The sequence below is a fragment of the Eublepharis macularius genome, chromosome 9, assembly GCF_028583425.1.
Source record: "Eublepharis macularius isolate TG4126 chromosome 9, MPM_Emac_v1.0, whole genome shotgun sequence".
Classification (NCBI taxonomy): Eukaryota; Metazoa; Chordata; class Lepidosauria; order Squamata; family Eublepharidae; genus Eublepharis; species Eublepharis macularius.
The window spans coordinates 17,202,879-17,230,041 of NC_072798.1; the positions used below are offsets into that span (position 1 = coordinate 17,202,879).

The window sequence follows — 27,163 nt, forward strand, 5'->3', positions numbered from 1 at the left end:
TGATCTTCCCTAAAGAACAGGCATAGATGTTAAAAAGCATTGGTGACAGGACTGATCCCCAAGGGACACTAAAGGTCATCTTCCACGGATATGATTGCCTATCACTGACAGCCATCTTTGCATTCTGGCTTACATCCACATGTTGGATGTAGGGCAACCAGCAGGAGTCGAGGGGGGACATGGGGGAGGCCCTGTCAAGAATGGTGTGGTGTCATTTCAAGGGAAGTTACATCATCCCTCTCTAGGAACTGCTAGAAGCTCTATGGTAAACCCGTAGAGTTTCTAGTAATTCCTTGAGTGAACTGCTGCACCAATGGCATTTTTTTACATTATTTTTCTCCCACACATTGCAGGAGCAGCACTGGCAAACATGAACTGGGGCAGAACATCCACTGCCTCCAGTGGGAAAATGGCAGCCCTGTTGGGATGGCATATTGGAACAGGGGACTACACACATAAGTCTTAGGTATGTCACATTAACTTTCATGAACTGAACCTGTGGATATTGGACTGTTCACATATAGGACATTTTTCCAACATCCAGTACGTGGCTAAATGGTGCATCTAGGGATGGAACCAGCATACTGAAAAGGTAGAGCCATTATTCATTAGTCCAACAATCTCCCAAGGAGATAGGTCAAGATGGGTAGCCATGTTAGTCTGGTAGCAGTAGAAAAGAGCAAGAGTCTGACAGCACCTACAAGACTAACAAAATTCATGAGTCACAGCTCATAGCTCATGAAGAAGTGAGCTGTGACTCACGAAAGCTCATGCCCTACCACAAATTTTGTTAGTCTTATAGGTACTACTGGATTCTTGCTCTTTTCTACTCCAGGGTGGATAGTGGTATCCAGGGCCACTATTGCTTCCACCGATATGCTACCTGACATCCATTTGTTTCCTCCCTGAAGCATCTTTCCCTCAAAGTAAAGACCCAATCCTAGCTTTCCTCCACTATACTTCAGTAGAGCCCAAGAGGAATCACCTTCACGTCTTCTGGGAGATTCAATTTGGAAACAGCTGCCTTTATCATAGGAAGTTGCGTGGCTTGGAAGTTGGAACCTCCTAATAGTCTGTGGAACCTCCCAGTGTTTTGTGATCGGACCCAGTCCTCATAGCAACCATTTTAGCATGGATATCTCTCAGCATTTGTGGTGGTCATTTCATGAGGGTGCTAGCTTTTCTCAAAATTCCTAGAGTGTCCACAGATTCAACAAGGTTGGGGACCCATGAGCTAGCCTAGTGCTTGTGGGCTCTACACAAGGAGAGATATCTGCATTTGGCTTATCAGTGGTTATTTTGGGAAATTCATTTGTATTTGCATTCCTTATGACAGGTAATGTGAATATTGTTAGCTAACATGCAATCAGACATGGCGTAATATTTATTTAAGCATCCTCTCAGCTCAGCATTTAATAAGAAGCCAGGGATGTACAAATACACCCCTTTTTCATTTGCAGATGTTGTTGCTGTGAGTGTTTTTGTTCTGTCTGTTTTCACCACTGGTACCCCTGAATCATTTGTTTCTTTTTTAGTATTTTCACCCCACATTCACACCACTTTGCACCCACTCAGACATTACATGCTATGCTGGGCTTTTTTTCTGGGAAAAGAGGTAGTGGAACTCAGCGGGTTGCCCTAGGAGAAAATGATCACATGGCTGGTGGCCCCGCCCCCTGCTCTCCAGACAGAGAGGAGTTTAGATTGCCCTCCGCGCCGCTCAGCAGTGCAAAGGGCAATCTAAACTCCCCTCTGTCTGGTGATCAGGGGGCGGGGCCACCAGCCATGTGACCATTTTCAAGAGGTTCCGGAACTCCATTCCACTGCGTTCCAGCTGAAAAAAAGCCCTGCATGCTACGCATATGCTATCGGCACAAAAATAACAGTGCAATTGTGTTAATTTAATTGGCAAAAATGGCATGCAGATACAGAAAGGAACACAAAAATATAGATTCATGAGTTTGATTGGCACAAAGGAAAAGAAAATGGGGATTTTTCAAATCAAAATTGTGAGCTTGTGAGTATGACACTATATCCAATGCAGAGTTTCTCCCTTCCAAACCCATTGACATCAGTGAGTTTAGAATGGCATAACTCTGCTTAGCAATGCACCGTCAGTAGCGTATCAACCCAAAAAATAGCCAGCCAGGTGCTAGGAAACAAAGGCAGGCTTCAGCCTGGTAATACTTAGAAAGGGTAAAAGAATTAAATATAATTATTACCAATAGGTGGTATGTACTAGCTACTATTTCCAAGGCAGCAGGATGTTCTACGGCTTCTGAAACAATAAATTTCTCTAGGCAAAAAGGCTTAGTGTGAGTGTATGTTGAAAGGAATGATTATCAAATCATAAGTATTCATGATAAATCATAAGTATAAATAAGCTTTCCTGCTGGGAATAATTAGTAACACACCTCAACATTACGGAATGTCAATGACGTTTCGAATGCTCTTCACACACAATGCCTACAAAGCAGGTGCTCGGATTTTAACTGGAAGTGTGTCATTTTGTTAATTGCAGAGAGATTGGAGAGAATGAAAAGAAAAGCCTCTCAGAGGCAATAAACTACTGTGTTAGGACACCCAAAACAGCCTTCCATATTTAATGATCTGGTAACTGTTCTCAATTACAAGCAGTTTTTTTAATGCATATGGGAAAGACGGATACTACAGAAAACCTTGAACTCCTAACAAACATGCTGTCTCTTGATCTGCCCTCCTGGATCTGTCCCTTATGGTCCCTCGGAGGCCCTGCATAAAGTGGATGCCTGTCTCTTCTAGATTCTAGGGCACTGAGTCTTGATATTGCATCCAGTGGGATATAGGGTTGCTAGGTCCCCTGGAGCCCAAACGGGGAATTTGCCAGGTTCCTTTTCTCCCCCGGCGGGAGGTTGGGAGCCTGGCACTTACCTTGCCGCTCAGGGGGGTTTTCTTTTATGTGTACACGCATGCTCCTGGCTTGTGCGATGACATCACTTCTGGACATGACGTCATCCTGCTGGGGTCAAAGGCCAGCCAGATGCTCTCCTACACTCACCAAGGGCTGGATTGGGCCCTGTGGGGCACAATTCTCCCCCAAATGGGCGGGTGCAGGAGTGTGCAGCCTCGGCTCAACTCTGCTCAGCGCATGTGGCTTGGCTTGGCTTATGCCATGCGCCCCAAACTGAGCTGAGCCGCATCGTGTGCCCTGAGCTGAGCCACAGCAAGCAGCTTGGCTCAGCTCAGGGCACACAGCACAGTGCAGCTCGGGGCATGCAGTGTGGCTCAGCTCGGCTCAGGGCACATGGCATGGGGTGTGGGGCATGACTTGGGGTGTGTGGCTTGGGGGAGCGTGCCTCCCACCACCCAAGTAAGTGGGCGCAGGGGACAGAAGGGTGGGAGCAGGGGATCCCCCGCCCCCAGCGGGGGAATGGTAACCCTTGTGGGATACCAGGCAGACACAGCCTTTCTGTTAGGGGTAGACTGGCCATTTAACTGAGAAAGTTTCTGGCAGGCATAACCGAGAACAGCAGCCCCAAAGCAGTACAGTCATCTCTCCTTCCAAAAAATTGGCTCCACGTCCCCAGATGATTATGTAATTTCTGACACGACCTGAAAGTGATGGGTTGCCCCAGGGCAGATTCTGAAAAAATCAGCCCCCAAAGTATCAGCCATTACTGCCCGATTGTGCCAGAAATGATGTTATTGGCCAGAGACATGGGCACACATGTGTCCATGTCCCCAGCCTGCATCCTGACTTACCCCCCATTTCCCCTCTGTTTCCCACTGCCTACCAGGGGAGCTGCAGCAGGAGACAGAAACTGGGGCAGGGGAATGGCATCCCTAGTGCCATTATTGGGGCGGGGTTTCTGTGTATATAATGAGGGCGTCTGTTCAGCTTGTTAGTGAGTGTCTAGTGAGTAGTGTCTGCTGTCGTCTGTCTGTTCTAGCTTGCAATAAAGAGCATTGTTTTGTCTGAAATCCCTCTGGGCTGCAATCATTCTGAGCTCCAGGCTCAGTACACAATATTGACCATTGGAGATGAGTGGCTGGTCAGATTGAAATAATATTGTTTCAGCAGGCTGTCACCATAATGTTGCTTCTATTCTCATATTCCTTTTCCCACTGTATTTTTAAAAAAATTTACTCCGCTTGCACTCTGCACTTGGGTTTCCTCTGTGTGCATGTGTGTGTGTATCCACCTACTGTGGCAGCCATTTTGTGGTTAGCTCCCCCTCCCATGGCAGCCATTTTGTGGTTGCAGCCAACACCCTGTGTCAGAATTCCAAAGGTTCCTGCAGATTCAGAGCGGAACTACAAGTGACAAAAGGCACAGGTTGGACACTTGTCAGCTTCCCTCAAGTTTTGATGGGAAATGTAAGCAGCTTGGCGGAATGTTGGACAAGTGACAGTTGAAAAGTCCATTGGACAGCAGTCGGAGAGCCAAGCTGCAAGACCAGGATGCCTACATTTCCCATCAAAACTTGAGGGAAGCTGACAAGTGTCCAACGTGTGCCTTTTGTCACTTGTAGTTCCGCTCTCAGAAAGGACGTCTGGGACTTCTGAAATAGAGCACGCCCAAAATATCACCTCTGGTCAGTGGATTTGTCTCATATGATCAGCTCCTACAGCTCAGCTAAACAAGACCTATTAGTGACTCTATCCTGTAAGACAATAAACATGTCTACTGCGGGCCCCAGGTCTGTTCAGGGTTGGCCCCCACGTGGCAGAACAGCCTGCTGGTCAATGTTAGCAAGTGTCTTATAGTAGAAGTTTTGTGAAACAGATATTTAACCAAGTGTATCTATGAGTTTCCATCACTGCTGTTTGGAAGTCCCCGGACTGCATGATGACATCACCACATGATGATGTCATCACACAGCAAAGCCGGCCCCATTGGCCAGTGGGTGGCTGGGATGGCGCGTGGAGGCTGCCCGCACTCTGCACGCCACCCCAGATGCCTGCCGTGTCTGGCCCGCGGCTGCTGCGCCCAGCCGGGGACATGTGGCGGCAGTGGCGGCATGGGGCTGGCCAGCTACAGCAGCTGTGGGCCAGGAACGCCAGCTCTGTAGTGCGTACCTCCACCCCCAGCACCCCCTCCTGCACCCCAGCACCCACGGCGCCTGCCTCACCGCCTCAGTGGTGGCGCCGGCCCTGAGTGAGGTCCTTGAGTTCTGCTGAAATTCCAACTGTTCTCCGTATCAGCTGAAGGAAATGGCAGCTTTGGAGGATGGACTGTAAGGTGTTACATGCAAAATCAATTTATCACGTATTGTTTACTGATCTGTAAATGGGACCCTCCCCGTTTCCTATTTTAGGAAGACCTCAAAACCATGGTGTATAAGTTGCCAAAAGAGAATGTGCTTTCATTTGAATTAAAGCAAATTCATCTGGCCTCTGAGGTTTCAGCGATCTTTCTGGAGGACGCTCAAAAGCATTCATCTTCATTCGTAACTGTGATAATAAATTGCGCCTTTGTGTGGCTGTGTTCTGGTCATAAAAGGAGAATTTTGGCAGGCCGTATATGAAACCTTATTAGCATCATTGCGCTACACTATAAAAAAAAACTTACGGGCAAATTTAACTGGGTTAATTGCAGCATGTCAGATGATGAAGCACTTGTCTTCGTAGGATTATTGGCGAGAGCCAAAAATACGCCACAAGTGTGGCATTTTGTGCGATTGCTTAAATCAGAAATAAACTCCTTGCTTATGAAAGATGGCTTTGAACCAGTGCTGCTCTTTTATAGCAGGCTGCAGGGAATTCTTTAGAACTGAACTTTAAATGTTAATGCTGCTTCATTTGTGACTGTTTGCTGCTTTTTTTTTTACAATGAAAAAGGACAGAAGGCTATCAAAAACATAGAGATAACAGTGGTCATAGGTGCAGGAAGGGAAAGATGTATGTGTTTGGATCTTCCATTTTGTTAAAAAAAAAACTCCCTGCCTGTAGAAAACTAGCATGCTAAGGAAAAAAACACAAAACTGATACTAATATGCTAGTTTTTTTGACATACAAGGCTTTTTAAATGTGAGGGTGCATTCAAATATAACCTCAGCTCTACGGTCTGATTATGAATGAGCAGATGGAAACAGAAAACACTCAGCTCTGTGTAGTAAAATGTGTGAAAATTCTTATATCTGAATAAGATTCTTCCTGCCTTGATCTGACATTAAAAATGGCAACATCCAGAAGGAGAACACTTCAATCTATCAGGACATTCCATCGACTTTAAGGTCACCATAGTTCAACAGAAACCTTTCAAAAACAAAATCCAACGGGAAGCTGCTAAATTGGAATTCATATGTAAATTTGACTCAGTCAGACTTGGATTGAATAGAGACTATGAAGGGTTATTATCAGAAGTAACTGATTTCATTAACAGAAGCAAACTGATCTCATTATCAGAAGCAAACTGATTTGCATCTACTCCCCCCTCCCTTCCCCACCTATATATATCTGGCCAATTTCTTCTTACCCTCCATGCCTCCGACGAAGAGAACTGTGGTTCTCAAAAGCTTATACTACAGTAAAGTTGGTTCATCTTAAAGGTGCTACTGGACTCTTTTCTATTTTGCTACTACAGACTAACACGGCTAACTCCTCTGGATCCCTGCCCTGATCCACTTAGAAGTAGTTTCGACTGTGGCCATCATGAGCAAACATGAAGTCAAGTCTCACTACTGGCTCATCTAGCCCAGTTCTGTGGCTGAACCCACCACCTGCTGAGGATCACCTCCATTCCTCCAGCTTCCAAATGCCACCCTTGAAGCCATCAGAGGGAAGGCAGGCAGCAGCCAGGCACTTCAACACCATGCAGGAACAAGGGATGAAGCGACACCTCCTTGGCCATTGGCAATATCTAGACTAGCCAAAAACAAGGGACTCCTCCGAATCAAACCGTAAACAAGAAGGCACCGCCTATCGGAGGGATAACAATATATAATTCATACAATTTTAATTTTAATTTATACTAAGTGCAAAAGTGCAATCTATCACAATGATTATAAATTCACACCACACATTCAATAAATATAACATACTATAAATATATAGAGAGAGAAGAGGTCCAAAAATCAATCATACCAGTGTTTAAAAAGTAAGTCTGCAGTCCTATAAATATTGATATTATCTTTCTTTTTCTTCTTACAGGTATTGAAAAGTGCTTCTGTAGTCGGGTGTTAGCAAGAAGGCCGGCAAATTCACCTTCTGGGCAACATGTACACAAAAGTTAATAAAGCCTTTGTTCAAATCACAACTGTGGCTAAGTTTGAAATCTCCAAAAGGGGTGGAGCCTGACAGGCATGTCCCAGCATTATAATCCCGTTTCGTGATAAACACTTTATCAAATTTATATTTGGAGCCTGTGTTGCCAGAGAGGGAGGGAGGGAGAAGAGCAACCATCTGCCTGCCTCTACAAGAGAAGCCAGCCTCTCAGCTCCACCCTTCTCTGTGCCTGAGGTATTTTAAGAACCTTGCCTCCAGGAGCCTGTGTTGCCAGAGAGGGAGGGAGGGAGAAGAGCAACCATCTGCCTGCCTCTACAAGAGAAGCCAGCCTCTCAGCTCCACCCTTCTCTGTGCCTGAGGTATTTTAAGAACCTTGCCTCCAGGAGCCTGTGTTGCCAGAGAGGGAGGGAGGGAGAAGAGCAACCATCTGCCTGCCTCTATGAGAGAAGCCGGCCTCTCAGCCCCACCCTTCTCTGTGCCTGAGGTATTTTAAGAACCTTGCCTCCAGGAGCCTGTGTTGCCAGAGAGGGAGGGAGGGAGAAGAGCAACCATCTGCCTGCCTCTATGAGAGAAGCCGGCCTCTCAGCCCCACCCTTCTCTGTGCCTGAGGTATTTTAAGAACCTTGCCTCCAGGAGCCTGTGTTGCCAGAGAGGGAGGGAGGGAGAAGAGCAACCATCTGCCTGCCTCTACAAGAGAAGCCAGCCTCTCAGCTCCACCCCTCTCTGTGCCTGAGGTACTTTAAGAACTTTGCCTCCAGGAGGCAAGGCTTATTTTGAGCAGGCGCTACAGGAATAAATGTGAGTCGTCAGAAACCACTAACACAATTATGTTATAGGATATAAGGGGAAATGACTAAGCATTTGTCTTCTGAATTTTAGCATTCTATCCTGAGTATGTAAAAGGTAAAGGTGCAATCACCGAGTCACTACTGACCCATGGGGGAACGTCGCATCACGACATTTTCTTGGCAGACTTTTTACAGGGTGGTTTGCCATTGCCTTCCCCAGTCATCTACACTTTACCCCCAGGAAACTGGGTACTCATTTTACCAACCTCAGAAGGATGGAAGGCTGAGTCAACCTTGAGCCAGCTACCTGAACCCGGCTTCCACCAGGATCGAACTCAGGTCGTGAGCAGGGCTTGGGCTGCAATACTGCAGCTTACTATTCTGCGCTGCGGGGCTCCTAATCCTGAGTATGTGAAGGCACTAATCAGTTAAGTTTGTTTTAAAATTACAATTATTTAATTACTGAATTCTAAACTATAAATATATTAGGCTTCTTGATTTTTTTGTTATTGAGTGCTAATTTATGATTCCCCCCTCCAGCAAGCATACTATGGCCCTACACTACAAAATCTCTGATTCATGGCCTGCCCTAATATACATGAGTTAACTAAACCAGTTTATCTTCATAAAGGTATCCTGGCTTCCTTCAGCATGCATCAACATGTCAACTTCTGACTCTAAATGTAGAATGTTTTTACTAGTAGTTAGATGGAACAAGTGGCAGAAATAGAAGCTCTGTCCCCCCCCCCCCCCCCGCAACCGAAGACTGGTGTCACAATTTTGGCACATCTGATAGAATGTTTGGCATAAACAGAGGAGAAATGCTCTAATGACTGAGAAAGAGTACAGTTGATGTTTCCAGCATGTCATATTGACAACACCACTTTACCAACCATAACCAGAAGCATACCTTTCAACAGCTCTTTCGCGTTTAGCACAACAAAGACCAGTTCTGACATAGTGTGTGCTCAGTCGATGGAAGAATGTCTATGGGAATGAGATATGAACAACATTACATTTCAGTTGTGTATTTTTCAGAAAAGGATGTGTGAAAAGAATCTTGCCTGAGAAGAATCCATGTGGATATGGAAATAACTATAAGCCTGCAGTCAAAGAAGTGGCTGATTAGTTCGAATTAGGGAAGCCCCAAAATAGCTTTTTCTGTTTCTTTTTATTTTCCTTTCCATTCCACACATTTTTGGGATTGGTCTTTCCAATTCATTTGTTTGTTTGAAGCCATCTATATACAATTCATGCACAAAAAAAAATTGACATTGCAAGTCATGCATTATACAGGAAAATAATGGTTAAAGAAAACAAACAATTAAAAATGAAAGAAACAGCTGCAGTTGAATTTTTTGGAGAAGTTCTCAAGAAAAATATTTGGGCTTCTTAAACATCTAGAATTGAAAATTGACCGGTTCCTACATCTGTATATCTCTTTAGAGTTATCCAGGGCTTTTTTCTGGGAAAAGAGGTGGTGGAACTCAGTGGGTTGCCCTCGGAGAAAATAGTCACATGACTGCTGGCCCCGCCCCCTGATCTCCAGACAGAGGGGAGCTTAGATTGCTCTCCATGCTGCTCAGCAGCGCGGAGAGCAATCTAAGCTCCCAACTGTCTGGAGATCAGGGGGCAGGGCCAGCAGCCATGTGACCATTTTCAAGAGGTTCTGGAACTCCGTTCCCCCACATTCCCCCAGAAAAAAGCCCTGGAGTTATCAAAGTTTCAATACCGCAGTGATAGGAAAAGTTACAGTGCTTGCCGGTTTTGCCTTTTATCCAACTTTAAACATTCCAGATGTTAAGGAGGTAGCCGTGTCAGTCTGTTGCAGCAGAAACAAACCAGATCATATGACACCTTTCAGACTAACAGGTTAAATAGTTCACTGGACTAGAAACAACTTTATCAAATGCATGAAGTGGATCCATACTTCTATAGAAACAATTTCATCTACATAAAACCTGTTGAACTTTACAGTGCCAGAAGATGCCCGTTTTGTTGTTCCTAAAATTTGAGCAACTCTAGACCTGCCAGTCCCAGTCTCTGTGTGGGTAAAGACGCATACATCCCAACCCTCCAGACCTCTGTTGCCTGAATAGTCCTTCCTGCCAATACAGCACAGATGGATGTGTGGAAGGTTTTCATTTCACATAAATACACGAGAGATCATTGATCTAACCAGATCAGTATTGTCTATGCTGGCTGGCAATGGCTTTCCAGGGTCTCAGGAAGAGGGCCATTTCCACACGGCTTACCTTGTTCCAGAAAACAGCGAAATCTCACGTGAAATTGCGCGAGAAGATGCTGTTATCGCGTCTTCTTGCGTGATAACAGCATCTTCTTGTGAGATTTCGCGCGAGATTTCACTGTTTTCCGGGACAAGGTAAGCTGTGTGGAAACCGCCGAGGTCCTTCAGATCACTTACTGCTTGATCATTTTAAGTACAGATAATGGGATTGAACCTGAGACTTTCAAACAAAGCAACTGTTCTGCCATTGAGCCTTGCTTCTTCCTGGCTTCCGTTCTCTTCATGTTTCTATCTTCCACTTATTGGATAAAGGGAGCTCTCAAAAGCTTATACTTGGAAAACTCATTGGTCTTTAAGGTGCTACGGGACTCTAAATGAAACTTCAGACCTATAAAATCATTCATAGGTGGAATCTGACCCCTAAAAAGTTATCACTGATTTCCTCAACAACATCCCCCCTATGTTAGAATAACTGTGGACAAGTGGGCATCTTTGCCCATTGCTGGTGGGAATGCCTTCATATTGCCACATTTTGGAAGGAAGTGCTTGCTGAAATCAAAATAATGATCTTACTCTTCGACTACAGACCCACCTGAATCCACCTTCCATTTTTTATTGGATGTTGATTTGGTCCCTTTTCCAGTATCTACTGTGGCTTACCTCGTGCCCTGATGTCATTTTCCTGCCTCCACCAAGTATAGCCAGTGATCTGGGGCAGAGTTGAAGAAACACACAACATGATAGTGTCATGGTGTCAAGCACCAAGTTTTACTGGACATTAGAGAGCAGACATTTTAGTGACATTTGGGCAGTGTTTTATTTTTGTCATAACATAATGTTTCATCCTCAAAATGCTTGGACAGAAAGGAGTCCTTGATCAAAACATACCTGTTCAGTTTATATCATACAAGGTAGACAGGATTTGTTTGGATCCAAGGTTTTGTGAATTTCGACATACAGGTTGACAATGTGATTCTTTGAAATTTTCAATTTGCTGTCCCTGATTCTTTAAGTACTTGTCTCGATCTTTCCTCCTAGCTGCTGTGTGTCTCTGAAGCTAATTACCCATGTGCCTGTGTGTGTGCCATCAAGTTGCAACCGACTTAGGGCAACTCCAGTAAGCAGCTTTCAAAGCAAGTGAAAAGCAGAGGTGATTTACCAGTGCCTTCCTCTGCAGAGTCTTCCTTGGTGGTCGTCCATCCAAGTACCGGCCCTGCTTAGCTTCCAAGATCTGACGAGACTGAGAGCCAAGCTACAAGTGATGCTTGAAACAGGTTGGACACTTGTCAGCTTCCGTCAAGTTTTGTTGGGAAATGTAGGCATCCTGGTCTTGCAGCTGTAATGGAGAGCCAAGCTGTAAAACCGGGACGCCTGCATTTCCCATCAAAACTTGAGGGAAGCTGACAAGTGTCCAACCTGTCTCAGGCGTCACTTGTAGCTTGGCTCTGAGCTGTACCATGTTGTCTTCCCTCCTAATTACCCATGTATAATTTTTTTTTAAAAAACCCTGTATGTATGTTCTTCAAACACATGGTTGAGACTGAACGTAGGGCAAAAAATTCCCACCACCTTCACTCTATGAGGCACCCTTTTGTTTTTGAGTTTATTAAATGCTTCCTTTGCAATGAGAATTCACAATATTTAGCTTAGCTAGAGCAAAGGGCAAAAGTTAACTTTCCAAGCAATGCCCCTCATTAATTTTTTTTACAGCATAATATCAACAGAGGAGCTAAAAAAGAAAAGGGAGTTAGCATTCCGATGCTAAAAATAAGACCTATGGCAACAATATGCACACAATATCCTCATTTATTCTACCACATCAGTTTCTGAATAGGAACTTTGTACGCAAATGTTGTTCTTAGGCCTGGTTGTGTTGCTCAGATTTTTGTTCCCAGGACATATAAGACTGAGTGGATTGATTCTAGCAACTGTACTTTGCTACCACTGTTTATTTATTTATTTATTTGATTTGATTTCTATTCCCCTCTGCCCGCAAGCGGGCTCAGAGCGGATCACAGCATTTTAAAATATACAATAAACAGAATAAAATTTGCAGCAATATAAACATTAATAACGCATCAGTTATAAAACAGCCATGCACATTTTGCCCTACCACTTCAAACTAAATAACCCACAGAGCGGGGTGGCCAGTCACAGATGTTTGTAGAACCCAAGGGGGTATATACCCCCACTCATGGTAGGAGGCCGATAATATCTTAGGTGGCCCACCCGCCTCAACCATCACGTGCCTGTCAGAACATCTCTGCCTTGCAGGCCTGATGGAAGGAGAACAAATCCAAATGGGCTCACGTTGACACACACAGAGTGTTCCACCAGGTTGGGGCCAGGACTGAAAAAGCCCTGGTCCTAGTCGAGACAAGGTGAACCTTCTTGGGGCCAGGGATCACCAATAAGTGTTTATCTGCTGAATGAAGCAGCCTCCAGGGAACATATGGTGAGACGCAATCCTGCAGGTGCCGGCGCTGAGAGTTGTGCTGGCACCTGCAGGACCGCCTTTCTTGTGCCAGCGCTGAGAGTTGACTCCAAATTATTTCCAGGTATAGTCATTGCCCGAAAAATCCTCAGTAGTCTGGGACCAGGATACAGAGCCACTTTCTCCTGTGTGCTCTGCCAAGCAGGCCTTTCAGTGTGTGACCCCACTTCCAAATGTCCTGTGGGTGACCTCCTCTGTGGTGGTGCCTTGCTTACAGAACTCCCTTCGAGCAGGGCTTGTTCCTCCTAGCACCCTGTCTTGTTAGTTGCACAGTGCCACCCTATGCCAAGTTAAGCTTTTTCTAAGTCCATGAAAGGATTTAGGGCACAACTCTGCTTGGAACTGCACTGCCAATAACTCATGTTACGAGAATATTGTGCATGAAATTGTGGAGATTGGATATATGACATGTGAGATAAATCAGGAGTACGGTAGCACCTTAGAGACAAACAAAGTTCACTCCAGCGTAAGCATTCGTGAGTCAGAGCTCTCTTCAGCAGAAACCTGGAATGCATTTGATGAACTGAGCTCTGACTCACAAAATCTTATGTGGGAATAAATGTTATTTGCCTTCAAGGGGCTGCTGGACTCCTGTTTTATTTTGCTGCTTGAGAATAACACAGCTTCACATCTGGAATCATCACAAGTGTGAGAGAATGGGGGGTAATAGCTCAATTTATTAGTACTTGTAGAGATTATCAAACTTGCAAGATCTCTAGTCTATTTATGGAAGGATAGCTATTGTGTATGTATTATTGGACTAGTAAAGTGTCAGCTATGACGGACATCATAATAGTATTTAATATTATTATGACTATCATTATTTATGTATATAGCAGTATCCATGTGCATGAAAGAGTACAAGAAGATAGACTCTGGACTGAGGAACTTAAAATCTAAAATTTGTTTCAGGTAGGTAGCTGTATTGCCACAGAACAAGATTCAAGTCCAATAGCACTGTACAGATGAACAAGATTTCTAGGATATGACTCTTGAAAGCTTAGATCCTGTAAATCTTGTTGGTCTTGAAAGAGCTGTCGGACTTGAATCTTGCTCATCTAGAAGTTGACATAAAGGAGACAAGGGGGGTTATAAATAATGCATTGGTATGCATGCAGCACAGATAGATATAACTTGTCTTGGTTCTTATTTCACACATGTAAAGGAATGAGGTGAAACATTCCTCTATAGTTAAAAACTCTTTGCAAATAGAAAACCAGCTCAGCAAGCGAAGAGACGATGTGGAATCTTTCTCTTTTTCAGCACCAGTTTTCTGTTTGCAGGGAGTTTATCATGCAAAAAAAAAAGCCAGGAGCAGCTTTCCGGAGAGGCAGTATATACGTTTTCTTAGTAAATAAACTTAAACCTGGAATCTTCAACTGGCGGTCTGTAGTTAAGCAATCCTTTCTACCACCTAATTGCATGCTTCTTTGTTCTCCTGCAAATGTGAACCAGGTTTCAGAAAGGGTGAGTAACAAAAGATATGTGAAGTAATATATGTTTAGCCTTTACTTATATAGGTAATATTTGTCTATTTACCTTGTAATGCTCAAACATCTTGTATAATCCTAATTATATACATATTTTAAAAATAGATAAAGTTATTATTCTTTATTACTTATTAAAAACTACTGCATCTTTCCTTCTATCTAGGAATGTTTAGGAGGGTAACAATCAGTTACAAAAATCAGTGAGAGAGCACAGTAATAAACGCATAAATTGTTCGTAATGCCCAACAAAAATGTAGTTAAGAGGAGCCAACCACCCCACCACCAGTTGTGGCCGGGCACTTTTTAAAAATAAGGTAAAATTGATGTTTAAAATGCATGGCGAATGCAAAGGGTGGAATTACTGCAAATTCAGTTTCGTTTGTACTTTTACAAAGTAAGTTCCCAGCTCTCATGGAGGCAAAGATACACCTGGAAAAAAAAATGAACGGATTATCAAAGTAGATCAGGAAGGTTTGAAGGTGTGGACGAAGTTGTACTAAGGCTCAGATCTAGGATCTCTTTTCAGTGCCAATGAAAAGCTGTGGAATATGGTGTGTAAAAATGAAGAATGCCCCCTTCTGCCTTTAGGTACTGGACTTTAGTCGCCAGGACTTCTAAATGAGATGTTTGGCTTCCAAGTAGCTTCTGTCCTCTCGTCCACGCCTTAAAAAAAATATAAAATTTTGTTTCTAGTAGTTTTGCTTAAGTATGAAGGAGAATATAGATTTAAAATGTCTCTGTGTTGTGGGGGGGATGGAGGGGGGTTGCCAGAAACCTTTTGTGTAGGAAACACTTAAAAGAACATTGTAGGCAAGTTTAGAACCCAAAGGGGTCAGTTTCACAAAACTCCGGTCAATTTCAGATCTTTCATTCATCCCTCGGAACTCCAACCAACCAGAAAGAAATTGACCAGTACTTTCAAACTCCTATACCCATTGAAAAAAACTGAGATCAATAGACTAAAACTGGGTGAAAGTGGAGTGAACTAACATCCATCCTTCTCGCTAGGATTACAGGCGGGAGAGATTTCTTAGCTTCTTTCTTTGGGGGGAGAAAAGCTCGCAGAGGGGTGGGCGGTTTTTTGAACCGCGTTGCCATGGCATGTTACCAGCTAGCTCTCCCTTGACGTCTTCAGCTCAGGAAACTATATAGAACCTGCCGTCTGTGGTCAGCACAGCTCAGAATTGCTCTCAGGGGAAGTACAGAGAGAGAGAGAGAGAGAGAGAGAGAGCAGTCTGAAAGTTTGCAGTTTGGGATCAGCTGAGTATCTGCAAACTCTCGTTGGGTTGCCTGCTGCTTCAAGGATGAACGAGCTCAAAGTAGCAGTTCTGGGCAGCGAAGGAACAGGAAAATCCGGTAAGATTCCCCCCACTCCAATTGGAACTGGTGGAGCTGCGTAGCAGGGACTGATTAGGATTAGAAGAGCCCTATCCATTTTGGCTGGAGATTTGCAGGCAGATTTTTTTTTTTAATGTTGTCAGAAGACCCTTCCCTAGCTACTGGGCTCCAGGTGTATTGTTCTTGGGGGGGGGGGGGGATTTTTCTTGTGTATTAATATGTGCCTGATCATCAGGCATGTTATGAAATGGATATGCTTCTTAGGTGTATAGGTTTTAAACAAAATTATAGTATGTTTATTTCTTTAAAAAAATTAAAAAGTTATTGAAACTTTAGGTGCTTAATTAGGACCGCCAACTGGACACTGCCTCTGTTCCGGTGCCCTGTGCAAGACTTTAACACAAAGCAGTTTGCATGAAACTGTTCTCTACTGAGCCAGACCATTTGTCTATTAAATCCAGTCTCATCTACTCTGACAGGCAGCTGTGCTTCAGGGTCTCGGAGCAGAAGTCTTCCGCATCATCTATCGGATCCTTTTAACTGGAGATGCTGGGAATTGAACTCAGGACTTTCTTCTAGCAGATGTTTTACCACTGAGCCCTGCCCCCCCCCAGCCCCAGCCCTAATTTAATAGGCTGAAAGTGCAATGCATTGTTTCAGTGGGCTTTGACTGGAGTAACTCAGCACATGGTTGGGCAGCCAGCTCTCCCCCTTTGCATATCTAGAAATGCTTTCCCTGCCTAAACTATACATCCAGAGGAGTTAGCCGTGTTAGTCTGTAGTAGCGAAATCAAAAAGAGTCCAGTTGCACCTTTAAGACTAACCAATTTTATTGTAGCATAAGCTTTCGCGAATCACAGTTCTCTTCGTCAGATGCGAACTGTGATTCTCGAAAGCTTATGCTACAATAAAATTGGTTAGTCTTAAAGGTGCTACTGGACTCTTTTTGATTAAACTATACATGTTACTCTATTCTTAAAGGTGCATGGGAAAGAGAGTGGCTTCCATGAAAAATGGGTTATGCTAACAGCTGAAATGGAATATAAGATGACTAGGGGGAATCTATGGGTTCAATGTTGTTTACAACATTTAACCAACATTTTAAATTTAAAATCCAGCATTCCGTGTGGGATTTGTTGTTTGGAAGTGGTGAGCAGTCTAAAAGTTGTACTTGAATGCTGAAATGCTAAGCTAAAATTTAAACTTTTCATGTGGCTTTAGTCTTTCAATAATGATATGATCTTATTCACAATTGAAGGAAAAACACATTGGAAGTAGCAAAAAAAAAACCCAACAACCTTGGAATTGGAAATATAAGAAAACTTGAATTTCCAGAATGACCAGAAACATTTTTATTGCACAAAGATATTTTTTAAAAAAATCAATTACAGCCCTAAATAGCTCACAATATACTCCAGTGGTTCTTGAGGAATGCATACAGGTGTTATCTCAATGGATGCATCCTGGAAAAAGAGATGTGATACGGCGGAGAATACCTCTCTGACATCACCACATTGGGGTGTGCAAACTGGGTCACAACTCCCACTGAAGAATGCAGGTGGGCTCCCTTCCAAACGTCTATGGCTTTAAAAGGTCTGAATGGGCTCATGAGAGCCTTGAAAAAGACTTCAAATAGATGGGCTCCAAGGATGTATTTGCTGTACAACAGAATGCTATATTTATCCCAGTTGTATCCTCCTTCCTCCAGGAAACATAGGATGCAATTACAATCCTGTGAAGTTGTTTAGGCTGAGAGATTGTGATTGGCCCAATATTGTTTAGTGAGTTTCCAGGATGAACAGGGATTTGAACTCGGGTCTCTTTCAGCTATCTCCAGTACTCTATACTCAATACCACACACTGATTCACCCCTAATCTCCAGCCTGCTTTTTATTGTTCTCTTTTTGACACTGAAATGTTTTTAGCCATAGCACATTTGCAAATGTCTAGTTGTAAATTAACACTGAAAAATCTACTATAAAATGCTGGTAAGGAAAAAAAAAGCTAATTAGACTTTTTTCTTCACCATTATTCCGCCTCTCCTTCCTACACTTTAGTACTAAAAATCTAGTGAGGCTCCAGCCAGAAATAGGGACAAATCAGTCCAAGGACAACTTCTTGGCGAGAGCATCTTGTTTTGGAAGCAACGGCTTTGACATAAGTTCTGAATCACTCCTTCCACCAATGTGGGCTTCGTCACAACTGATTTTAAGTGGATTGAAAATAATCCTGGAAGGTGTGGGAAAGAAAATGCAATCTGGAGGCCCTGGAGAGTCACTGCCAGTCAGAGTAGACAATACTGACTTTGGTAGACTGATGGTCAGACTCACTGCAAGGAAGCTGCATGCGTTAGTGACATATAGGCAACCCCCCCAAAAGCGGGAGGGTTGCGGGCGGGGATATGGGGCATGCGGCACCGGCAGTGTCCCCACCCCCAAACATCACTGATATCACTATGTCACTTCAATTTACAACCTGAAAGTGACAATGGGAAGATCTAGGAATCGCTGGAAATTTTATGGTAAAACCATAGAGTTTCCAGTGATTCCTCGAGCTGTTCTGGGTTGTTCCCAGAAATGGCATATAGGCATAGAGGACAGCAGCATTTTTTCCAGAGATGCTCAAAGGAAGACCTCCCACCATAGTGGAAGGCCTGGGAATTCTAACAGTGCAATCCTATGGAGAGTTACTCCAGTCTAAGCCTATTGAAGTCAATGGGATTAGACTGGAGTAACTCTCCATAGGATTGCACTGTAAGTGACATACGTGGTCACTTTTTTGGCCCTGGGTGACAATACTCTGAATTTCATTTCATCCTAGAATCCCAATGTGTATTGCTGGCTTGTTCAAGAATCCAGCTGTCCCCTCCCTGTTCAGTGGATAGCTTGAGAACCCAGTCCAGATAGCTGACTCAGCAGAGGGGCAAAAAGTATTGAACAGCAGCTATGATCCGCTAGCCGACAGTTTCTCATGTTGGCCAATATTCTGTTGTTGCAGCCCTTACAGTGCGCTTTCTAACCAGACGTTTTATTGGAGAATATGCCTCTGACTCTGGTAAGTCCCCCCATTACGTCTGAAAGGTTACATCCTGGGGATTCCTACCCATTTGTCCCTTTAATCCCATATCTGTGATGACTCTGTTTGGGAACAAATATCTGCATGGGGATAAAATAAAGACGTAATGCATGCGCCACTCACAACTGCATTTGAGTGGCTCAGTGGCAGATCGTGAAGGTCTGTGACTCAGCGACAGACCACGTGCCTTGCACCTAGGTTCAATTAGAAGAGACCCCAAAGAGATGCTGCTCCTTAGAGCAGACAGTAACTAAGTAGATGAACCAAAGGCCAGACTTGGGAGAAAACAATTTCATCTTCATAAGCCCCTCGAAGCCAATGGGCTTAGACTGGAGTAACTCTGCTTAGGATTTCACTGTTAGTGTGCCTGACACATCTTTCCAGCGCCTGCTCCTACATTTATGTTGACCTCTGTAATGAAGCATGGTTGTACCAACTTATACATCACTTCCACCATACAACATTACAATGCTGCCACCCCCGTCAGCCCAATATATGTAGAAAGTGTTGTCATGGTGTAGCTGACTTATAGCAACCTCTGCTGGGGTTTTCAAGGCAAGAGACTAACAGCGGTGGTTTGCCATTGCCTGCCTCTGCAACCCTGGTCTTCTTTGGAGCTCTCCCATTCAATTACTAACCAAGGCTGACCCTGTTTAGCTTCTGAGACCTGACAAGATCAGGCTTGCCTGGGCTATCCAGGTCAGGGAGAGCCCTGTATACATGACAGTATATCCCTTATTCTCCTGGGGATGTGTTAGTGATGTGTACGGATTTCAGAGTTTCTGGACCAGGCTAATTCTATGCTCTTTGGCCTTTGAACATCCCATGTGGAGCCGAGTTTTCAGCCTCTCAGTTTGCTAATCCGCTCAGAGTACGTCAGCAAAAACACCGCCCACATTCAATTGATAATTTTGTGACGACCTTTTAGTATATTAAAAGAATGTGGGAGTTGAGCTGAAAGGCTGGTCGTGTACAAGATCGCACGCATGGGGGTGCAACTGTATGGAAAATTTCAAAGATGTGATTACGTAAATGGGTCTGAAAGCATGGGAAGAAAATGCAGAAAAATCTTATTCCTGCCCTTTTTGATACTTCCAGAGAAAGGTGCTAATCTGAGGACACAGTGGGAGCATCATTGTGAGTTAAACATCAAAGCCAGACAGATTCTGTGGTGGTGACCTAGGTCCTAGTGTGTGTGCATGTGTCTGCATGCATGTACATGGGTCACCATGATCATATTTCTTTCTCTGTTGTCTTACAGAATGTATCTATACCAAACATATGTGCCTGGATGGGAAGCAAATTAACCTTGAAATATATGACCCCTGTTCACAAGTAAGTTAAAAAAATATAGACTTTGATTTGTCCACTTAGTCCCAGAGGTCTTTAGGATGATTTGCAGAAAGAAAGTAAAGAAAAAGTGACTGACAGTGCAATCTTAGATCCAGAGGAGTTTGCTGTGTTAGTCTGTAGTAGCAAAATAGAAAAGAGTCCAGTAGCACCTTTAAGACTAACCAACTTTACTGTAGCATAAGCTTTCGAGAACCACTTCTCTCTTCATCAGATGCATGGATGGTAAGAAGAAACTGGTCAGATATATAGGTGGAGAGAGGAGGGGGGAGTAGATGCAATCAGTGGCTTCTGATAATGGGATAACCATCCAGAGTCTCTATTCAACCCAAGTCTGACTGAGTCAAATTTACATATGAATTCCAATTCAGCAGCTTCCCATTGGATTCTGTATTTGAAAGGTTTCTGTTGAACTACAGTGACCTTTAAGTCCTTGATGGAATGTCTTGGTAGATTGAAGTGTTCTCCCACTGGTTTCTGGATGTTGCCATTTTTAATGTCAGATTTGTGTCCATTTATTCTTTTGCGCAGAGGTTGGCTGGTTTGTCCAATGTACAGAGCAGATGGACATAGTTGGCAAATGAGGGCGTATATCACCTTGGAGGATGAGCAGCTGTAAGAGCCAGAGACAGTGTAGTTAACACCATTGGGTCCTGTAATTGTATTTCCTGTGTAGATATGAGGGCAGAGCTGGCGTCTGGGTCTGTTGCAGGGTTTGGAACCTGTGCTGGTAACTCTGCTAGCCGATTCATGGTTGTAAGTGAGAAGTCATTTAAGGTTTGGGGGCTGTCCGTAGGCAAGGAGAGGTCTTCCTCCCAGGGCTTGTGTGAGAGAGGCATCATTCTCCAGGATGGGTTGTAGATCAATGATGATAGATTGGATGGGTTTGAGCTGGGAACTATAGGTAACATCCAGCAGTGTTCTAGTGTGCAGTCTTAACCACCTTAACCACCACTCCTAAGGATCACACTCCACGTAACTTCTTTTACGAGTTCCCCAGGGAGCCAACCCGTGCTCCACGCAGACATACATCACCTCTGGGGATCGGCTTCGATTTAAAAAGGAGAGGGCACGTATGCTCAGAAAGCTGCCACCAGGGGAGGGAGAGCTCCTGCCTTTCTCCCAAGCTTTTTTCCCCATGCAAAAATAATGCAGAGGGGGAGACATTTCCCCTTTTCTGCTGCTCCACGTGGAGGTATTGCTCAAACCCATCCAACTCAGCAGCAGGAAAACTCTCCCTCTAGCACTGCACTGTTTTTGCATGGGGGAAAAAGCTCTAGGGAGAACCCATAAAAGAAGTAATGTGTAGAGTGACACTAACTCTGTGTATCTTTATTTTACTTCATTTATGTCATTTATTGTCCGCCTTTCTCACTGAGACTCAAGGTGGATTACATAGTGTGAGATTAGTACAATCAGTAGCAAGGACAGGGGGAGACATTTCCATACAGTGTTAAGAACATTTCCATAAACAATGCATACAAGTTTACGGAGACACAGCATTAGCAAGGATCCAATATGGGGTTGAAGAATTGCTGTTGACTTCCTTACCATGGCGCTGTTTTCAGGAGCATCCGCATCTGTTCATCCTATTTCCATGTTTCTTTCCACTGTGCTCTGATCTTTCCTAGACCTGATTATATACAATCTTTCTGGAAAGATAATAGCCAAAGTGCCTTTGGACACCAGGTGGATGGTAAAGTGCGTATCTTTTCAGGTCCCTTTTATTTTGGCTTCATTTCCCTCACCTTAGTTCTATGGGTGCCAACCCTACCTCACTGTAGGGCTTTAAAAATCAGCCACTTATACCTTTCTATAGTATTATAATGTTATAACAATCTACTGCAACAATGTGCTAGCGCCTACTTTTAAAAACTACTCTCACCCTTTTTGTGCTGGAGATATAAGGGGAATGTTAATGGTTGCACATTTCTCATTATAACTCCACAACCAAAAGTGCTAGAGACTTTCTTTTGAAAATAAAAGGTGGAAACACATGCATTGTTTGTTGCAATAGGTTATTATATAATGCTAAAGTAATGTAGTTATTGTTGATTCTTTGTGTACTTGTTTGTTTAAAAAAGAAGTCTAAAAAAGCTCTTTGGTGGCAGAGGGGAAAGGGCAGCCACAGAGGACCAAGGCAAGGGAGAGCAGGGGTTCTGTTTCTGCTGCAAATGCCTTTCTTTTGGCAGCAGCAACAAGAGCTACATGGAGAGTCAGCTCTGCCTGGAACCAGTCCCTGTTGCCAAACCTGAGCAGTCTTCTGGCGCACGAGTTAAAGTTTGAAATAGTTAGGGTGCATCATTATTTTTAATTTCAGAAATGTCAGCCTATTTGTAATGACCATCATCTATAAACTATTAGGAATGTCCTTCTGTTTCCCTTCTCACACCACTGTTGTCCTGCGACACTCATAGTTGTTGTAACAAAAAAGCCATTTTTTGTAAGGACCACTAAGAGCCAAGCTACAAGTGACGCCTGACACAGGTTGGACACTTGTCAGCTTACCTCAAGTTTTGATGGGAAATGTAGGCATCCTGGTCTTGCAGCTTGGCTCTCCATTTAATTAAAGTTTACAGAAATCCCCCACGCACACCCAGAGGAGGGGAAGGGGGGGTGGCGACAGCCCTAATGCCTGCACTCCCCTCCTGACGGCATGCTCTCCCTCCCAAGTTCTCCCTCTCCAACTTCCTCCCTCCCAAGCTCTCCCTCTCCAACTTCCTCCCTCCCAAGTTCTCCCTCTCCAACTTCCTCCCTCCCAAGTTCTCCCTCTCCAACCTCAATTAAATGGAGACCCAAGCTGCAAGACCTGGACACCTTTGAGGGAAGCTGACAGGTGTCCAACCTGTGTCAGGCGTCACTTGTAGCTCCAGGTGCAGTGGCCCCAATCTGCTTATATCTCTGACTTGGATTCTCTGGGATCCAAATCGTATTGTTTAAGATTGACCTGGCAGGCGTACAATGGAGTACTTAGTGCCATCCTAAGCAGAGTTAGACCCTGCTAGGCCCATTGATTTACAAGTATGCAAGCCTGCTTAGGGTTACACTGTAAGTTTCATGCTTTTCATTGGCACTTAACTTTCTCTCTGTTAATAATAATAATAGTGTGCGTGTATACTGCTGTTCTAGACAGATTAGGGCCCCACTCAGAGCGCTGAACAAAGGCAGTGTTCATAGTCTGCACGACACAGCTGGGGCTGAGAGGAGAGGTTTACCCAAGGCCACCCACTAAACTCATGGCAGGAGTGGAAGTCAAACTAGCAGAGTGCTGATTTGCAGCCCAACCACTTAACAACTAGGTTACAAAGAGTCTCTCTACATGAGACATCTGACATGTGAAGAACATGTGTCAGGAGATGCAAAGTTAGCTGGGAAGGGTAGTTTAAAAAGACAGAATCGACAGCAGGGCAAAGGCTTTTCTATACACTGAAGCCGTGTGAAGGGGCTGTGAAATGGCAGAAGGGAAACTTCAGCCCATTAGAACCTCTCCAAGTCCAACCCTAGCTCTGGAAGGCAGCTCCAGGCCATTTCCATTCCTCTCTATATTCCTCTGGTTGTGATCCCACAGAGTTTTAGACTGGAGTGGTGAAATTGACAGAGGCTTTGGGGAGGCAAAGATGAAATTAACAAACCCTTTGAGGAGCAATCTCCACCAGCTCTGTGTTTTTAAACTACGCTTCCTGGCTAACATTGAATCTGCCAACACTTGATGAACACGTGCCAAGACATCTCATGTAGAGGGACTCAGTCAGATCATGAGTCGGTGTTCAGCAGCTGTGGCTTCCCTGCAGTCAGTGAAACAAAATTTGGCTGTGTGTTTTAATTGTTTTTTTTTAAAAAAAATATTTGGCAAGTGTATTTTATGTTTACTATAAAAAATATATTATATGCAAGAAGTTTTTTCAAGGGCTGTTATTTGCAAGATCTAACTGAGCTAAGGAGCTGGCAATGTCAGGGCAGAACTTGAGAGTGTTTGAAATAATGAAGTCTGAAAGCATGGGCACAACTAAGCTGCTGAAATAGGGATCCTATTCCCCCTGCTGCCTCCAGGAGCAAAATAATGTTTAAAAAAAACACTGTCAGTGATGACATAATACATCCAGGAAAAACCCAGAAGTGATGACAGTCTGCCCTATGAATCCTAAAGAGGATTTCTAGAGAGGAGTGATGTCACTTCCTGGAAGTGACATCATGCCATCACTGATGGTGCCCTCCCATGTCCCCACCATCCCATGGACTTTCTAGCGAGGCAAGGGATTTGACCTCCATGCTTTGTTTGTAGGCATGTTTAGGAAAACAGATGGTGGACTAGGTGAACCTTTCCTTTGATCCATCTGTCTGAAGAAGGAAGCTCTGATTCTTGTTGGTCTCTAAGGTGCCACTGGTGTCCAATCCAGGGGTCTTCTTACATCTTAACAGATACTAAGCATCAGTTGTCAGGTTTTTCTCAATGCCATGCCAGTGTAGCCTCTCATGTCACTGGTCCCATTCATGATGTTCTTTTATCTTCCAGCCACGGCAAGGGAAGTTGTCCCTAACAGATGAGCTCCACTGGGCTGATGGGTTTGTCATTGTGTATGACATCAATGACAGGGCCTCCTTTGCTTATGCAAAAGCTCTGCTGTACAGGATACGAGAGTGCCACACGGGAGCTTCCAAAAGGCAAGTCACCAAAAGATTGTTGTGATTCTGAAAGCTAAGATGATCATGAGTGCTAGCAGAGAAAGGTGGCTCTCTTCTTGCTTCATTAATGTGCAATTCCACCCAATTTGATTGTGTGTGTACGTGTGCCATCAAGACGCAATCGACTTATGGAGACCCCTGCTGGGGCTTTCAAGGGGAGTGAGAAGCGGAGGGGGTTTGCCATTGTCTTCCTCTGCAGAATCTTCTTTGGTGGTCACCCATCCAAGTAATGACCCTGCTTAGCTTCCAAGATCTGACAAGATCAGGCTATACCATGCTGCTTTCCATCCCTTAGTTTGATTACAAACTATTAATATGAGGAAGTTCAAAACCACCTCCTCACTTCAGAGATTCATTCATTTGACAATCATTGCCTCTTCCACTGCAGATTTTAGTTCCCTGAGGAGTGGACAGAGATCTCTGACAGAGAGATCTTTGCAAGGACAATTCCCAGGTTGCTTTAAGAGAAACGACAGTAGTTAAAGGAGGACAAACCTGACACAGGTGTATAATATAGGCAGGGCTCTGTTTGTATGCTGAATTTTCACCAATCTTCCCTTCCCTTAGAGCTTCAGAGTCCACCGTTGTTTTGGTTGGCAACAAGCAAGACCTATGCCATAGCAGAGAAGTCGGCTGGGACGAAGGGCAGAAGCTGGCCCTGGATTACAAATGCCAATTCTGTGAACTGTCGGCGGCAGAACATAGTCAAGAAGTGGTGGCCATGTTCACAAAGCTGCTGAAGAACATCACCTCTAACTCCAAATGGAAGGAGAAGCGACGGCCCAGTGGATCAAAATCCATGGCCAAGTTGATCAACACCATGTTTGGGAAAAGGAGGAAGTCCGTTTAGCGGAAGGTCTATGATGTCCAGTATGCACGGAACGCAAATAGCATGAAGGTCTGAGACGTACAGTGACCCTTCCAATATACTGGTTTCGAAGAGCTCTATTGGAAGAGAAATTATGGAGGACTGTGGAGTGGTTGATACATGTGTGTTCATCACTTGAAGTTTCATTGCTTGATGGCTCTCAGGAAAACGTATGAACTGTTGCCATTGAAAAGTGCTCTGTTTGAGTTGACATGCCATGATTCATAAGTTCTATCTTGGTAATTAATGTGTGAAGACTAGTTCACATGTGCAAGTCCACACTTTGTGCTACCATCAGTGATGGTGGGTGAATAATATTGGCCCCCTACTGAGCTATGGCTGCAATCCTACACACCTCTTCCTGAATTCAGTGGGATTTACTTTTGAGTAAGCATACATAGGATTGCAAAACAATGGGACTTAGGTAAATTGCAACTGACGTTGCAACTAATGATAGCCGGATCGGGTCTGGCATGTGAGAATGTCAAAGAGAAATGTTGAGAACTGACTGATGTCACAATGTATGTGGATTCCAAGTCTCTGGGGTCTTTCTCAGTCTGCCTTTCATCTGCTCCAGTTTAAGAAAGTGGCTTTTTCTCTGCATCTTTTTCTCATTTATACAGTTTGTAAGATCTCTGGGGCAAGGGCTCTTCTTGTCTGCTCAAAGCTATATTGCCTAATTCTATTTAAAGCTTTGGGGTACACTAGATTACCTGCAATAATTGGTTTTCTTAGAAACCATTTTAGTGCCTTTTATACATGACTGTGATTGAGAGGGCCAAGGAGGTGTTGGCAAATTTGGATTTGCACAAAATAAAAAAGAATTCTGGAGCTGAAGGGAAAGGATTGAAGGCTTAGCAATTTTATGCCTGCAACTAAGGCCTCTCAAGCAGACTTCCATAAGAGTGAGCTGGACGAGACTGGGCAGTGATCGGGACGGTCTTGGATTCAAATCTCTCCTCTGCCACAAATTCACTGAGCAGGGCATTTTTTCTTATTCCTAGACTCCCACCAGCTGCAATATAGGGGCCTGCCTTACGGAGCTGCTGTAAGTTTTGCAGGAAGATAATGTATGTGAAGCACAGAAAGTGCTATATGTAAATATTAAGTATTACAGTATTAATGGCCAGTTAGCAAGTTTGCAAATAAACAGAAGGAAAGAAGATAGCATTTGAACGACAATTCTTTTCCCTTTAGAGTATGCCCATTCTGTGGAGCTATAAAAAATCAGTGACCAGCAGGAGAGTGGCGGGCAATGGAACGGTGATGTCATTTCCACGGGAAACCCATAAGTGATGCCACATGACTCTAGGAATTGCTAGAAATTGTATGGTAAAACCATAGTTCCCAGTGATTCCTAGAGAGGACTGACATCACTTCCAGGTTTTCCTGGAAAACCCAAAAGCGACATCGCCCTATTGACCTGACAGTAATTTTTTGGTTTATTTTTCTCCTGCTACTGCACCAAACAGTGGGAGGAAACAGAATTAGCAGACTTACACATGTCTCTGCTGTTTGTGCTTCCAAGTAAAACATAAAGGGGAATCTCGTACATCCCACCATTAAGATGTGAAATGGATCTGAGAATTTCACTACTGTGTCAGGTTTAATGAAAGTCCACTT

General features: G+C 44.0%; 1 protein-coding gene across 1 annotated transcript; it reads left to right on the top strand.

The window, feature by feature from the left end:
- Positions 1–15,459: 15,459 nt before the first annotated feature.
- RERGL (RERG like) lies at positions 15,460–26,661 on the top strand. The gene is made up of 5 exons (XM_054989064.1): positions 15,460–15,582; positions 18,562–18,618; positions 19,901–19,974; positions 24,503–24,651; positions 25,240–26,661. The coding sequence occupies exons 1-5, from the start codon at positions 15,531–15,533 to the stop codon at positions 25,520–25,522; spliced, it is 615 nt and encodes a 204-aa protein (XP_054845039.1). The 5' UTR covers positions 15,460–15,530; the 3' UTR covers positions 25,523–26,661.
- The last annotated feature ends 502 nt before the right edge of the window (positions 26,662–27,163 follow it).

Coding starts and splice junctions, on each gene's coding strand:
- RERGL (XM_054989064.1), top strand. CDS start 15,531: ATGAACGAGCTCAAAGTAGCAGTTCTGGGCAGCGAAGGAACAGGAAAA. Junction 15,583..18,561: donor CGAAGGAACAGGAAAATCCG/GTAAGATTCCCC, acceptor CTGTTGTTGCAG/CCCTTACAGTGCGCTTTCTA. Junction 24,652..25,239: donor CACACGGGAGCTTCCAAAAG/GCAAGTCACCAA, acceptor CCCTTCCCTTAG/AGCTTCAGAGTCCACCGTTG.